This window comes from Amborella trichopoda, chromosome 6 (assembly GCF_054954075.1).
Source record: "Amborella trichopoda isolate Santa Cruz 75 chromosome 6, AtrichopodaSantaCruz75HAP2 v2.0, whole genome shotgun sequence".
NCBI lineage: Eukaryota > Viridiplantae > Streptophyta > Magnoliopsida > Amborellales > Amborellaceae > Amborella > Amborella trichopoda.
The window spans coordinates 43357504-43374209 of NC_142341.1; the positions used below are offsets into that span (position 1 = coordinate 43357504).

General features: G+C 32.6%; 1 protein-coding gene across 3 annotated transcripts; it reads left to right on the plus strand.

The window, feature by feature from the left end:
• The first annotated feature begins 7923 nt into the window (after nucleotides 1-7923).
• LOC18431198 (ubiquitin fusion degradation protein 1 C) lies at nucleotides 7924-16517 on the plus strand. 3 transcript variants are annotated; one of them, XM_088870985.1, is made up of 9 exons: nucleotides 7924-8250; nucleotides 10151-10196; nucleotides 11969-12112; nucleotides 12703-12727; nucleotides 12852-12884; nucleotides 13073-13194; nucleotides 13322-13452; nucleotides 14880-15103; nucleotides 15952-16517. In XM_088870985.1, exons 2-9 carry the CDS (start codon nucleotides 10182-10184, stop codon nucleotides 16365-16367), a joined length of 1110 nt encoding a protein of 369 aa, XP_088727111.1. In that variant the 5' UTR covers nucleotides 7924-8250; nucleotides 10151-10181; the 3' UTR covers nucleotides 16368-16517. The 3 variants fall into 3 exon arrangements, with proteins under 3 accessions (XP_088727111.1, XP_088727112.1, XP_020521007.2); XM_088870986.1 differs by having other exon boundaries at nucleotides 15961-16517; XM_020665348.2 differs by lacking the exon at nucleotides 7924-8250 and having other exon boundaries at nucleotides 10087-10196.
• Nucleotides 16518-16706: the final 189 nt, after the last annotated feature.

The window sequence follows — 16706 nt, forward strand, 5'->3', positions numbered from 1 at the left end:
TATCCAATGTCCAATGTGGTCTGATCATGAACGTGTATGCACAATTAAGTAAATATTTATGGCAGGTTTTTTCAAATGAAAGGAGTCCATCGATGAAGTGAATAACAATGCAACATCTGCATTAAAATTCACTGCTTTGGATGTGATCTATGACTCTCGTGAGATAGGTCTCTGATCTCATTAGATCATAAATTTAGATGTTATACACTGGACTCCATTAGTTACCCTTTGGACCACACCATTACTGTAGAATACGAAGTGTGGATTTGTAGTTACTAAGTCAGGAACTAACAATAGGAACCGGTTATGTTGAAATGCAGGTCTCTTAATAAATTTATTTTTGAGATGGATTTTAAGACTTAATATTTAAGGATATATAATATCTAATATAGAGATTACAAATATGAAAACAAAAATAAATTTTAAAAAACTAAAAATAATAATTCTAGTAAGAAAACATTTGGACCATTAGTTTCCATTGTTTTTAGATGAAACGCTTTCTTGCATCCATCTTTAAGATGGATGCTTTATACTTTCCGCATCCATATGTAGGAATGCGCTCTAGAAACAATTTTCTGTAACAATATATTGGGACGCATATGTAGGAATGTGCTCCAGAAATAATGTTCTGTAACAATATATTGGCAAAGTAGAAAATAATTGATAATAAGTTAGTTTTGGTCTAGAAGATTAACAACAAAATGATGGGGCTATAGGGATTGCCAAAAATTAATTAAGTAAAAAAAAAAATATCAGGGATTTGGCTAAAAAAAACGTGGAGTACAAATTCTCATGTGTGTACATGACAAAATAAAATATGGGTGTGATCTGAATCACTTTTTCTTACATTGTTAACTAGCAATTGGGGGAATGCAATTTTTGGGGGAATATCAAAGAAGTATTTTTTAGGAATTTTTTTTTTAAAATTATAAAATACGTGGTGATTTTGGTTTCATAAAGAAGACTTTTTTAAGATCAGTTAGAAAATTTGGACATTTTAATGAATTCCAAAAAATATAAATTTCTTTGAAGTAATTGTGTTTTAATCTATATGGGCTAGAATTCCTAATATCCTAGGATATGATTAGTCCAAAACGAATGCATAATCTCATGGAAAATTTATCTTCTTTTGCAGGAAGATAGGTTTTAATTTTAAAGTTGCATCACTTGATTTGATTTAATTTCTAAATATTTAATAAAACTCATGGGTATATGAGATAAGAAATTAGTTTATATTTGGTCAAGTAATAGATTTATTTCCTCTCGCATCTTTATCTAAGTTATTATGAAAGGCGCTAGTCAGACGGTGCATATGTGAACCTTGCTCATAGCCGTCAAATCTGAGTAGATAGTTAAGGAGGCTTGAGTTGCAATGTGTCAAGCTAGCTTTTAACTGTCATATCTTGATCAGATAGATTATAACGATTTTTTTATTCTACAAATAATTTTGAAGTAAAATTTGAGGCATGCATAGATCCGTAAAAAGCGCAGACAGAGGCACATATGATAAAAATAATAAAATATTTCTGATCATAAAAAATTATCAAAATAGCCCTAAAATTGTAGGGATGCCCAAAATTTCATCCATTTTGCAGAAAATAAATAAATAAATAAAACAGTGTTTGGCATGAACAATAGCACGTGTCATATCTTGATCAGATAGATTATTGCTATTTTTTTATTTTTTTATTCTACATATAATTTTGAAGTAAAATTTGAGGCATGCATAGATCCGACAGAAGCACAAACAGAGGCGCATATGATAAAAATGATAAAATATTTCTGATCATGAAAAATTATCAGAATAGCCCTAAAATTGTAGGGATGCCCAAAATTTCCTCCGAAGTGTTTTGTAGAAAATAAATAAATAAATAAAACAGTATTTGGCATGAACAATAGCAGGTGTTCGATTCAAATCGAACGGCTAAGAAGTTGAGTCACATATAATTGATATGATGTTGGGACACATACATTTCCCCAGTAGGTAAGGGTTCCGAGAAGAGCTTAAGTGATTTTTTGTGAGGCGTCATTTTAGTAACTAATTGTATAAAAATTCCAGTAGGATTTTCCCATTATTATTTTTGTGTTTATGTGGGTTTCTCTTTAGTCCATCTGGACTTGCATTCATTCTTGGTTTGTTTTGGCCAGCCATATTCTTATTTATCTAGGAGAATTATAAATACCCATGGTCATGCCTTGTAGGCAATGCCTACCCTCTGCACCTTTTAATTCACACCATCACTAACTTTAATACTATTTATTATTATATCTAACTCCCAAATAAAAAATTAGTTTTCTTGAGACGAAATACCCATAATGCTTAAACCCACATTCATTCTCATCTCTTCACTCTCTCAAGGATTTCAAAATTTTTAGAGACTTTGTTTTTAGAAACTTGAAATTTGAAATAATTTATATAGTTATGTTTTTTTTATATAGTTTATAATGCAGAAAAGTATGACAACAAAGAACAAAGCTAAATACAAGCATAATTCAAAAAAACATAGTATCTCTTCTCTACACCTAAGCTAGAGTTGCAAAAGCATAAGTTTTTATTTCTCTTTCAATTTTCTAAAAATCGTATGGAATGACCCCTTTAAAGCCCTATACTTCCCTTATATATTATAATTTTATGTTCCAAGTACAAAAAGTATCCAAACATACTATATATTCTAACTTAAACTTAAAATTCGTAATGATAGGTTTACCGCTATGAATAGTACCAATAAACAATACTCGTGTACTGTAATTGTGAATAGTACTTATGAAGTAAATAAATAAATAAACTCTAGAATACCTAAAAAACAAATAAATCTTTAAAATAAATACTAAAACTAAAATTATCATATACAGCCTTCAAATTTGAAAAAAAACTAAAAATAAGAATAATTTTTCAATCCATCATTTTACCTTGTTTGGAGAAAACTCGTCTTTGAGTTTAGAAGTGTGCTAAAATGAATTAAGCATCAAAACCACATTTTTCAACTTTTTTTTTCTTAATTTGTTTAAATACTGTTTGTGATAAATATAATTCCCAGATAAATGGATCTTGATGTGTATATGGAGGAATCAGTTCAACTTTTTCTAGTCTTTAGTGGTTTTCTAGACATCTATTTCATGACTTTCTGAAATCAAGGCCACAATTCACAGTTTATGAGTTGACTACATTTCATCTTCGCTACCCTGATTCCCATACCCTAAATTTCTTGAATGTTCTACCTATATTAGTGAGATCTTCAAAAGCCATGATTTGGATCAGTCCTCCTGCTGTCTTCTCTCTATATTCTTCACCCTCTCCCAAAATATCGCATCAACATTTCGTTCCTTAATATAGATTAGATGTCATAAGAGATTTTGTTGTTCATCTGAGTATATCGAAGATTGGTGGTGAATCTTAATCTACAACTTGTTGATTTTTATGCTATCTGTGTCAAAATCAATAATTTCGTCCTTAAAATCGAAAACCATAAAGTGATGTTCTCCAAATCTAGATCTTCTATCATTATCCTCATTACCTGACTCCACACGCGGTATATGAATATGAAAAGGCTTGTACTCGATATCCTTTTTTGGCTGAAAGAACACCATTGTCTTTCCTATTATTAAAGCTCACCAATTACTACAACAACTATTGAATTTGCCTTTCAAGTTCATCAATTATATTATTTATGAGATCATAGAGTGGATCCATGAAACCTCCCATTGCACAGCTGCTTCTTGTATAGGAATCGCCAAAATAAAAAATTCTAGGCAAGTGATCAATAAAACAACTGATATTAGCGAGATCTAAGTTTTGTTGTTGATCTAGAGTACAAAAGTTAACGCTATAATACCATCCGTATACTACTACAGTAACTTCCATACACTTCAATGACAACTTCTTTACACTGCTACATTACCTTCCGCATAGATCGCGGAGTCTGATACCAATTTGATGCAGGAAAATTTGATAGAATAGTAAAATCAACAAGGAATAAAACCAAACACAAACGTAATTCAAAGAAATCTAGGGTACTGTCTCCACATCTAAGTTAGTGTTGCAAAAGCCTAAGTTTTTATTTCTTTTTTAATTTATAAAAGCCATGTGAAATCACTCCCCTCAAAGGCCCACACATCTCTTATATATTATAATTTAATATTTCAAGTACAAAAATTATACAAATAAGTAATACTTTAACCTATAACCCTAAATTAAACTTAAAATTTCTAATCACAATTTTATCCCTGTGACCAGTACTCGTGAACATAATTATGAATAATATTCATAAAGTAAATGCAACCAAAAGTCCTAGAATCCGTAAAAAACTAAAAGAACCTAGAAATAAACTCTAAAACTATAATATAGATCCTTCAAAATTGAATAAAAATTAAAAATAAAAATAATTTTGCCCTCCATCAATTTCTTTCTCTAAAAAAAGTGAGATATCTTCTCACTTTAAAACTTCAAATTTGAGATAATTTATCTCTCTAAAAATTTTAAGATGGTTTATTTATCTAAAAATTCAACATTTCAGATAGTTTATCTCTATAAAAAATTTAAGATAGTTTCTTTTTAAAATTTCAAGTTTCAACTTGTTAGAGAGAAAGGGAAACTATCTTAAATACATGAAGGTATCCTCATCCTAAAAGTTGCTTCTTTACTTTAGGGATGGATGCAAAAATAAAAAAATATTGAGTTTAGTGGCATGGTATAAAAAATATTTGAAGGTGGCGTGCCTAGAAAGTGTTGTCACAGAGGGTCCTTATGTAGATGTATGTCTCTTATAACTCAAAATTACAATTTTCATTGAGATATGCTGACTTTCACTTGCCCAGGCCATGGATATACTCCTTTTGGGGTGAACTATGAAAATTATGCGTCGTGGTAGTATGTCTTTTATATTTACTTTATTTTTATTTTATTTTTGAATGTTAACTATTTCTATCATCATATAAGTGGTAGTATGTCTTTTATATTTACTTTATTTTTATTTTATTTTTGAATGTTAACTATTTCTATGATCATATAAATAGAGACGAGTTCCAAAAATACAATAGTAAACACAAAGAAGAAGAAGAAGAAATAGAGAGATACTAGTCTTACTTCCAAGAATGACTAACCTAGACTTCCAAAACACAGACCACTCTAATCCTTGAAAGATTCACCATTACTGGCTAGCTAATAACCTCAACATGGCCACAAAAAGTAGCTTCCTCCTAAATCAAACTCTCTTATTTCCTCTGCTCGACTTGAACCACTCACCAACACATTATAAAGCACCATTCCTTTAACAATAACCTCACAAAACGGGTTAGAGGGATACATAACATACACTAGTCTACTTTATTTTTTGCGTACTTCTTATCTTTGTCTTTATCTATTTAAAATTTAGCCACATATACGATATTGAGTGAAATGCCATTATCAAATATCTAATTTTGCAAACATGGGGTTCATGAGTACTATACATAGTTGGGGTCGAATTACCCTTTTACTTGGCATTTTAGATATCAAGTTACTGTTCACGCACTAGAAAAGGGTCACTGCTTCAGAAGCAGGGTTGGGAATGGGCTGGGCAGCTTGGCCTGACCCTAGAAGAGTAGGGCCTGGGAAACAAACCCTAGCCCAATGGCCAAACAAAGGCTAGTGCTAGGCCAATTTGGCCTGGCCTGACCCGCTTTTTTTCTTGTTTTGTTTTTTGTTTTTTGTTTTTTTTTTCATTTGTTTTGGCACAGCCCAATCCTTATAGGGCCAGGGCCGAGCCTATGGGGATAAGGGCCTAACCAGGGTTGCCCTAGTCCAAGCGCACCTTTATTTTGAGTGATGAGAGATGAAACCATTGATTTAGAGTCAGTTTGTACATATCCAAAATCAGAATATTTTTGGATTGCTATTCAAAAATCTTGTGAAAAGCACTTTGATTTGTTTGGATAACTCGACGATTTTTTCATATTTTTAAATTAAAAGAAAAACAAATCCCCTATAAAAACAAAAGTTACCGTCCATAACAAATAAAAAATAAAAAAAAAGCTAGATGGGTTAGAGAGAAAGAGGGCCTTTCGTGCCTCTTCTGCCCTCTGTCGCCTCACTCTCTCTCAACCCTCTCTGCTCTCTAACTCGCTATCGTCTCTCTGCTCTCAGTGACGCAAAGTACTGCTGTAAATGGGTTAGAGAGAGATAGAGGACTGCAAAGCCCTGTTATGGATGGGTTTAGTGAGAGACAGAGCCCCAAGCATCTAAGACGGGGGGAGAGAGGCTGCAAAAGCCCTGTTGAAAATGGGGTTAGAGAGAGAGAGAGAGGGCCCAAGCTTCTAAGACGATAGGAGAGATAGAGGACTGCAAACCCCTACTGTAAATGAGTGAAGCGCTGCTGTAAATGGGGTTAGAGAGAGCCCCAAACTTCCAAAATGAGAGAGAGAGAGACAGAGGTAGAGGGCTGCAAAGCCCTGCTATGAATGGGGTTAGATAGAGGGTTGCCAAGCCTCTAAAATGAGAGAGAGAAGGCTGCAAAGCCCTACTGTAAATGGGGTTAGAGAGAGAGGGCCCCAAGCTTCTAAGACGAGAGAGATAGAGGGCAGCAAAGCCCTGCTGTAAATGAGTGAAGCCCTACTGTAAATGGGGTTAGAGAGAGAGCCTCAAACTTCCTAAATGGGAAAGAGAGAGAAAGGTAGAGGCCTGCAATGCCCAGCTATGAATGGGGTTAGAGAAAGAGAGAGCACCCCAAGCTTCTAAAATGGGAGAGAGAGGGCTGCAAAGCCCTGCTGTAAATGGGGTTAGAGAGAGAGAGGGCCCCAAGCTTCTAAGACTAGAGAGAGAAAGAAGGCAGCAAAGCCCTGCTATAATTGAAGTTAGAGAGAAGAGACCCAAGCTTCCATGACGAGAGAGAGACTGATTAGGTGCTTCAAACGAGAGAGAGAGTGTGTAATTTTGGGACGTTCGTGAAACAGAGTTTTTGGGGTTTACAGTCTAACAAACTAATAAAAAAGAAAAATTAATATATATTAATAAGGTTGAAAAAATTTACAAATATTTTTGAGTGTGAAGGTTTTTTCACTTGACATCCAAACTTGCCCTTAGTCGTAAATGGTTACTCCTAAATTGGCATTTCAAAACGTGCAGTTCTATTAAAAGTTAAAATGCTAATTTTAGTTTTTATGTGATGGACTATAGGTGTCATCAACAACTTAAATTACCTTAAAATATTTGAGTCCTCCTCACATCTTGACATTTATGACACTGATAGGGTTACGTGTGTCCTCTGTCATTAACAACAAATATGAAACTAAGGATGGGTTGAGCCGACTCATAGGTACACATGCGGCCACCCTCTAAAATCTACTTTAAGATAGATTTTTAATCCAAAATTTTTGGGATTCACAATCTGGGCCACGCTGATTATTAATATAAAAAAAAAAAAAATTTCTTTTTAATCTTAAAATGTGTTTTTCTTGGGAATTTTTTGGACACCGTCCCTATAGTTATTTGATCCAGTACGCTTTACAGGTCCATCTTTAAGATGGACATGGAAAGGTTCAGCAGGCTCTTCCACCGGCCGAACTCATAAAAAAAACTTTTCCTTAAAATAAATACATATGGAAGAGGCTTATATATAACCGCTGCTAAACAATCAAATTTGAGCCTATCTCAAAAATTTCACTAAAAGAGGTTGTTTTTTATGCTCAAATATCTTCGAGTAAAAATTATCATATCCGAATCAAAACCGTTTAGGATAATTATGCTTCTAAATTGAGTAGGATTCCGAGTTTTAATTTTAATATGATAGATTCCTAGTTTCCCAATATTTTGTAATATCCATTCTTGGATAACTTTGAATCAAACCAATTTAGGACTCTACTTTATCAACTTTTATGTCCAATTTAGGGTTCTTTCCTAAAACATAGAAAAGATAAATCAATAAATAAAAAAATCCTCCCATAAATCTTTATCTCTAATGACTCCTATTTGATGTAGGAGTCGTTCTCTATAAATTCAATGTTGTATTTTTTCTGTCAAAAAAATATTCAACGTAATATCTCTCCTTGGACGTCTCAACCCGTTTCAACAAAGGCATCTCTTTGGCCGGTTTTCTTTTTTTACACATCTCTTTGGTGAGTCTACGCCGGTTTTAGTTTTTTCTCTCTACAGTTTGGTGAGCCTACGCCAGTTTTCTTTCTCTACACTTTGGTGATCCTACACCAGTTTTTTTGGGAGCCTACGACAGCTTTCTCTCTACAGTTTGGTGATCCTACACCAGTTTTCTCTCTCTACAGGTTTGATGCTCCTTCTTAGTACTACTATTGATTTTTTATAATTTGTTTATGTTCATGGATTACATATTCATAAAAAAGATAAAAATTTCTGAATTTTGATGCTAGATCTTTTTTTTTTAATTATTGCGCTTTTTATAGTGTGAATTTTGATGTTGCTCTTTTATTTTAAGAAAATTTTTAAATAAGGTTGCAACTTTAAATTGTAGAAATAAAGATTAACATCAAAAATCCATCGTAAAACGTTGTTTGGATGTTAGAAAACCCTCTAATTGATCATCTCGACCTTGACATCGAGATGTATGAACATGAAAAGAAAAAAAGATTTAGAGTCCGTGAAATAGTGTATCTTGCAACACATCATCTGGACTGTCAATTTTTAAGATTTTCATATGTTTATAGATCAACTTGATTTGAACCAATTTTAGAGTTTAAAATTTTATAATTAGAGATGAAAATAGATTCTCAATTCATCCTAAAATTTTTTTATATCAAAGTTACATATATGATAAAATTTAGAGCTGCGCCTTATTATTTTATTAGGGCTTATAAATTTAGAAAAGCTTTGTACGTGACTCCACCCACATATAAATTATATGTGACCTTTCGATTGCTCATATCACAAACCAAATAATGTATGGCTTTAAAATTTTTTCAACAAAACTTTTTTGAGTGAAATTTATGGTGTCCTAGCAAAAATTTAAAAAGTATTTCTTATGAAAATAAATGACGCAAATACCCCAAAAGTTCAGAGGCACTTTGATAATTTTTCTATGACAGGAAATATTTTTAATTTTATCATTTGTGCCCCTGTGCACATGTGTAAAATAATTTATAGAATAAAGATCAAATCATTGTGGGATTATTGGTTCTCATTGGATATTTTTTTCGAATTATTTTCATTTTTGTGATTTTTCTTCTTCATCGCATGAACGCCCAATGATAATAATTGAGAAAAAATTATAAAGAAAGAGAAACTTACTTTTCCAATAAAATAAATTAGGTTTTTATGAAGGTGTTTATTTGAATAAACACCTTGACCTTTTCTTTTTTCTTAAGGAGAAAGCGATTTAAATACTATAATAAGTGTGCATTTATCATTTAAAGATAAATCTTGTTGCTTTTTCTCCAAGTCTCTTTCCAAATATTATATGGGATTCTTCTCTATAATATAAGGGAGGAAACTCCCCAAACAATTTATTCCTTTATCTCCGTATTGGGCCCACCTTACTCATAAAATAGGAAAATAGGAAAGATTAGGATAATTGCTCGGTGTGTCCAAGCCCGCACCTATTATTACGCGTTCTGTGATAAAGTCCTCTAAATAAAAAGTCCAAAATACATCATTTCCAGTTTTTCAATTTTATTTATTTTTATAGCAAAAAGAAAACAAAAAGATACTAATCTCTTATTTGGGTTTTAGTTGATCCTAATTTCTTCATATGTAGCAAAAAAAAAAAAAAAAAAAGAAGACAAGTTTCTTCAGTGTTTTTGTGATTATATGCTTTTGATCTTATTTAATATTAACTTTTTTCTTGAAAGAATTCAGAAAATCCATAAAAGGAAAATAGAAAACAAAGCTTACAATAAAAAAATTCATAACTCATATAAAAAGACATGAAAATTATGCATAATTAATTAGTGATTTAGTAAAAAAGAAAATTATGTTTTTTTGTATGGTCAAGTTCGTACCGAACTCGCCTTGGCAGGGTGCAGCGGCCGAGTGAGTCGGCCAAGTTCGAGTCGATTCCTTTAAATCACTTTCAAGAACCAGTGATGGATATTGCTGTGATCTATTGTATACTGTAGTTTTTTGTTTCCTTTCTCTGCTGTGAATACTTGTTGATGATTTTAAATGACCTGCCTTTCACATGTTAATAAAGAAATTTTGTGCTCTGTTTAGGTGATCGGGAAGTAAATTTTTTTATCTATCGATGGGTTCCACACAGGTATGTCGTACAAGCTTTGTATTATTCGAACAATTGTATTTCCTTTATTTTTATAATCAGTGTATTGCACCATTTTTTCGGTTTTTTTTACTGAAGTTTCATTTTCTATCAAATAGCTTAAGATTACTAAGGAGATTCGTCGAAAAAAGAGATTGTTGTTGTGGGCTTTCTGTTGTTTACTTACATATCTAAGTATGTTATGGTCACAAAAATATCAAAAGGATTCTAGTTATTGTCAGCTAAGTTGCATAAAGTGTTTTCTTGTGGATCCAACTGTATTCATGGAGATGATTATCTTGTCAGCTATTACTGGTTTGGAAAAAGTTTATATAAGCTATCAACTTTATACCTTAGAAATAAGGTAAATTTAAAAAATCCATCGAAAAAGGTTGTTTCATCACTAGAAAATTCTCTAATTGATCATATTGACCTCAATATATATGGATATGAAAGTAAAAATGCATTTCCACTGTTAAGCATGCATTGTATAATATATTATCTTGATCATTAATTTTCAAGATTTTTAAGTGCTTATAGATCTGCTAGATTTATACTATTTTTTGAGCTTTTAATTCTATTATAAGGGTAAAAAATAGATTTTTAGGCTGTAATAAGAGTTTTCCTACCAAAAATACATCTTATTAAAATATTTGGAAGTGCAGCTTACCGCAACTGTTTAAGGTTGACACCTTATAAAAATCTCACCCTATTGGTTTTGAAATCTTAAAGGCTATCCTAACACAAACCTTTTTGCCTTAGTTATTTACAGTGTGGTGCTCCGATTTATATAAACTAATCCACAACATCAAAAGTTTTATTTTTGACAATGAATCAACAACATAATAATTCATCCACATATACAGAACTCACTATGGACACGGTTATTTTTATATATTCGTAATGTAAGACTTCCACTACGTGTTTGTGTCACTCCTTTCATGGACCTTCTGATCAGGGGAAATTTTTTTTAAAATAACAATGTTTTTGCCTTGGTTCATTAGTTTTCCAAACAAGAAGATACCTATTCAGGCCATCCAAATTCCCACCTAATGTACATATTTATAATCTTATGAATTCAACATTCAGTGACCTCTTGCAACCTCCTATGCCCTTGCCTATTCATATTGAAGCATCTAAAAATTTTCTTAACCTTCTTTCTACTTGATTCAACCTCCTTACTGAAAGGCATATGTACTCCCTTAGTTCTTATGGAACATCAAATTCCACATTGCTCATGAGGCATGTATTTTTCCCTAAGCTATATAATCAGAAAGTATTCTATAATAGTGCAAACTTATAATTATGTCTATATCACCGAGCAATATTGTATCGGACATTATTGTAATCGTATGAGTGCTGCCATAAATGAAGCAGCGTAAGTTTAGTTGATTTGTTTTACAAATAGGGTTTATCTGAAAAACAATTGTTTCATACGTGGCTGGACCGCATCCAGAAATATAAAGCATCCATTATGGATGCAAATAGGTGGTCCATCTGAAAACAATCATAACTAACGACCCAAATGTTTTTTTAATATAATTATCATTTCTAGTTTTCAAAATTTATTTATTTATTTATATTCATGATCTCCATGTTAAAAATTATATATTCTCTAAAACTTGGGATCAAATTATATTTCAAAAATATATTTATTGCCAAGCCTTCATTTCTACATTTCAAAAATATATTTATTGCCACGCATACTAACCGCGTCCTTATCTGAATTCACTAGTAGTATTGGACCTTTACTTACATTTGTTAATATTTTGCAGGATTATGGATCTGATGAATCTGACTCTAGAAATGATGAATCTGATCGTTTGGATGACTATGGATTTGATGATCGTTTGGATGACTATGGATTTGATGAATCAAATTTTAAATGGACCTATCGTTGTTATACTACCGTTAATAAGGTTTCTACTTTCTCATTTTCTCTCGTTTGTTTTTCTTATCATGCAGTAGGTTATCTGCAAGTTTGTCGTTGACTAGATATACATGCCAATTGTATAATTTTTTCATCCGATCACCATGGTTTGATTCCATGTATACTTTTCGTGTTTGAAATAACCATTCGCAAAAATTCCACCTTGGTTCTAGTAGCAAAAACATATGAATATAATTTTTATGTTTATTATACTTTCTTCAACATAGCAACAAATCCTTAACTTTTCATACAAGCTTAACTTTAGTCCTGATGGGATCTGATCCATTAGTGCTTGCCAAACTTATTGTTATCTAGTATTATCGACAAATTGTCACATGATAGTCGATTTTACAAGGTTTAGTACTTGATGAATGGAATCAATAGCTGCGTTTATGAATTTCTTTTGATAAACTACGTTTCAACATATTCCCAAAAAATAAGTCAAATTAATCCCCTCTGAGTTTTTAGTTCTAGAATTTTTTTCTCTGACTTGCTTTATTATAGATACGGATGTTCTCTCTTGCTTGTTTATTTAATCTTTCATTGTCGTAACTTTGTTTTATGTCTTTGTCTTTTCAGCCTCAGGTAGAAAGTGGGGATAAAGGTAGGCTCTCTTGAAATCCAACTTTCTTTATGCTATTTATCTACTTCTTTTTTTTTTCTTTTTTTCTGTTTTTTTTTTTTTTTGAGTCCTAAATTTGGGTTTTCTATTTTCTTGAAAATTTCAGTTATATTGCCTCAGTCTACACTCCATAGTCTTGGTAAGCGGACCTTTCTGTTTCTTAATTCCATTGCAGGCCATGGTTTCTTGATTGTTAGATATAGTTGCTTAGATTATATAGATATATAATTGTTTTTTTTTCCTCTGTTCTTTATCTTTGATGCTTTTGTTTCTGGTGAATGTTAGTATTGACAATATTAAATGCACGATGCTATGTTTTTTCTACAGCAACTATACATATGGAATACCCCATGTTGTTTGAGCTTTGGAATCCTTCCACTGAACATGTCGCATATTGTGGTGTCTTAGAGTTCACTGCTGAAGAAGGCGAATTATATATGCCCAATTGGGTACGTATCTTTTGAATTCTAGTGTAACAATGTATCTAGTAGTTACAATTAATACAAAGCAGGACATGAGATGCTCTTGTCCTAGAATACTCTCTTTACTATGCTTGTGTAATTTTTTGACTTTTAGATGATGGAGAACATGCATTTACAAGAGGGCGATTACGTGGAAGTAAAGAACGGCACCCTGCGAAAGGGGACATATGTGAAACTACAACCTCACACCAAGGAATTTTTGGATATCTCAAACCTAAAAGCCATGTAAGTAACCTGTAATAGTATGATTTCATCATTGTAATTGCTTCTAATTGTACAAATTTATTCATTCTGTATTTCAGTTGTACTTGCCATCGTTCATGCTTGTTCTAAGATGGTGGTGTTAAAGTTGGTTTGGCTTAGATCTGCTGGGTTCCTGTTTATCTAGAGTAAACCGTTATACAATTGGACAAACTTTCGATGAATTGTTTGTCATGGGTAGTCTGGGAAATGGTTGGTAGCTTGGTTTCAGATCATGCGTTCTACGCTCTAGTCTTCAAGACTAGCGGGATCCAAACTTGATTGGCAAGTCTGTTTGGTGTGGAAGTTTACACCTTTGTTTTTGTGATATGTTTTTTAATGTTTTCTAGGCTACTAGTCGTCATGATTGGGGCTTGCCACTTCTTTAATTTCTTGTGTTATGGAAATTCCACTTATTTTTTATTTTTCTAGTTATATATAAGATATATGGTATACAATTTACATTGCTAATTACCTTTGAGTTAGCTTTAGTTGTGTGAACAATGAGTAGATCCTTCATTTATTTTAAAAAGAAAAAGGAAAAACAAAAAGGATGACCAGATCCTGCAAGTAATTATGTGTCTGTATATCTCTCTTCTTGTCTAGGTGTGCTAAAAGTGCTCTAACTTTTTTTACAGGTAGTAGTGTAGATATTTTGTCTAAGATGTAGTTTATAATATGTTGGAAGTTGTATTGATTTGATCCTATTAATTATTTGCATGGAAAATTTTGATTTTTGCAACAAGAAATAAGAAATATACAGTTATAAAAAACTGTAAGTGGAATACAGGCATAACAACATAAGAAATAGAAGGAAATAATTGGACACAACTCCATTCGTAAATTAGTAATCTTGAACCTGGTCATTTATAAATTTATTCATTTTCATTCCTTATACAAGGGTATGGTTACTTGCTTGATAGATTCAACTTAACTTGTTTGGGTAATTGTCTAAAAGAGGTGATTCTCAAAAGCTCCTCTGACATTAGCAACAATGTACTCTTCATTTGGTGGCAAGATATCGTGGACAAGGTGTGGTTCACTGTGAAGAGTGGCATGTACTATTATTTTTTCATATGCATTATTTTTGTATGAGGCAAGCGGCTTATGAATATTGATCATCAAAGAGTTGCTTGATAAGCCCGTATGATACATAGAGGGGTAGGGTGACATAAGACTTCTCCCTGTCGATTCTTGCAAATTGATTGTTTAGCAAGTTACATGCCCTTGCGTTGTAGTCAAATTTGCTTTTAATGTGCATTGAGATGCAAAAGAAGTATTGGAGCCATTAAATTGGTTTTAAAAGTGATACATTTTTTAAAGGAGGAAGCAAAAGGGAGCTAAAATATTTGGTTTAATCTACTCCATTGTCTGACGAGATCTCTGATCTCTTTTTTCTTTGTTTTTTACAGTTTAGAGACTACTCCGCGGAGCTTCACTTGTTTAACCACTGGCGACCGCATTATGTTGGGCTTCAATAACAAAAAATATTACATAAACATTATGGAAACGAGACCAACTCCAGCAGTCTGCATTATTGATACAGACTGTGAGGTGGATTTTGCTCTCCCTCTCGATCACAATGAGCCACAAAGATCTGCTACCACTCTCTCATCAAGCCAGACACCTGACAAAGGTTTTTCAAGTTTTTTCTTATTCCTTCTTTTTTTCACCTGATAAAGGTTTCTCATGTTTTTTCTAATTCCTTCTTTCTTTCATTTTACTTTCTCATGTCTATTATTATTCTTTCACCAAGCCAGGCACCTAAGAAAAGTTTTTCCTGATTCCTCTGTTCTTTTCATTTTACTTTATCGGATCTATTATTACTTGATCCAATAAGATCCTTATTTATGCATCCTATCCAAATGTTTTTTTACTAGAATATTTCTGAGACTCCTAACCTTTGTTGATCTTTATCCAAAGCTAATTTCTTTGAATTTGTGATGTTATATTATGCTATCCGACATACTCTTCAAGAGTATTATCGTCCACATTGAGATTCCATTCTTTTACTTTAGGATTTGTTAAAGACTATGACTCTCTCAAATAAGAAAAGTCTTTATCTTTTTTGACTGAATCATTAATCTTCTCTAGATTCTTGGACATCATTTTTTAAAGAAACAAAAAAACATTGTCCTTTGCTAAGAAAATGGTAGTTGAATGGAAGGATGCGGCGAATAAACAAACTGAGTTCTATAAATAAAGCATCATGAATATAATGGATTGGGTGCTCTTGTCTTTCGCGATCCTTTGTTCAGAAAATGGTAGTTGAATAGAAGGACGCGGCAAATAAACAAATTGAGTTCTGTAAATAAAGAATCATGAATATAATGGATTTGGGTGCTCTTGTCTTTCGCGATGTAAGAATAAACAAATTGAATTCCATAAATAAAGCATCATGAATATAATGGATTTGGGTGCTCTTGTCTTTGTGATGTAATGCTTCTTTTATATTTCATTTTTCTCTAATATTCCATTTTTCAGCCAAAGAAGAGCTTTCAAAGGAATTAGAGAAGTTCATCCCTTTTTCAGGGGTTGGAAGGCGCTTAGATGGAAAGCATTCTTCCAACATTCAATCTCCCAACCCTTCCAACCCTTCCAATATTCAGAAAGAAGCCCCTAAGGAAGACCTCTTAAAGACAGCCCCTAAGGAAGACCTCTTAAAGACAGAAGACCTCTTAAAAACAGCCCCTAGTGAAGACCTCTTAAAGGAATTTGAGAAGTTTATCCCTTTTACTGGGGTTGGAAGGCGGTTGGATGGTATGCATTCTTCAGACATTCATTCTCCTAACTCTTCTACTAATGTTCAGAACCCTTCTACCAATATTCAAAAAGAAGCCCCTAAGGAAGAACTCAAATTCCAAGCATTTTCAGGCAAAAATTACAGATTGAGGGAGTGAAATTCACGGTGAATTCATTGTTACTTGTATTATTTTTTTATTATCAATTAGAATTTCATTTCTTCCCTCTTATCCAATCTCCAATGTGGTTTGATCATGAACGAGTATGTGCAATTAAGTAAAGATTATGGCAGATTTTTTCAAATGAAAGGAGTCCATCGATGAATTGATTAAAAATTCAACACCTGCATTAAAATTCACTGCTTTGGATGTGATCTATGATTCTCGTGATATAGGTCTCTGATCTCATTAGATTGTAATTTTAGATGTTATACACTGGACTCCATTAGTTACCCTTTGGACCACACCATTACTGTAGAATACGAAGTGTGGATTTGT

Bases quoted from the DNA above. Each gene is read 5' to 3' on its own strand.
- LOC18431198 (XM_088870985.1), top strand. The intron at 13,453-14,879 runs GTAAGTAACCTG...TGTTTTTTACAG, and splicing joins ATCTCAAACCTAAAAGCCAT to TTTAGAGACTACTCCGCGGA. The intron at 15,104-15,951 runs GTTTTTCAAGTT...TCCATTTTTCAG, and splicing joins AAGCCAGACACCTGACAAAG to CCAAAGAAGAGCTTTCAAAG.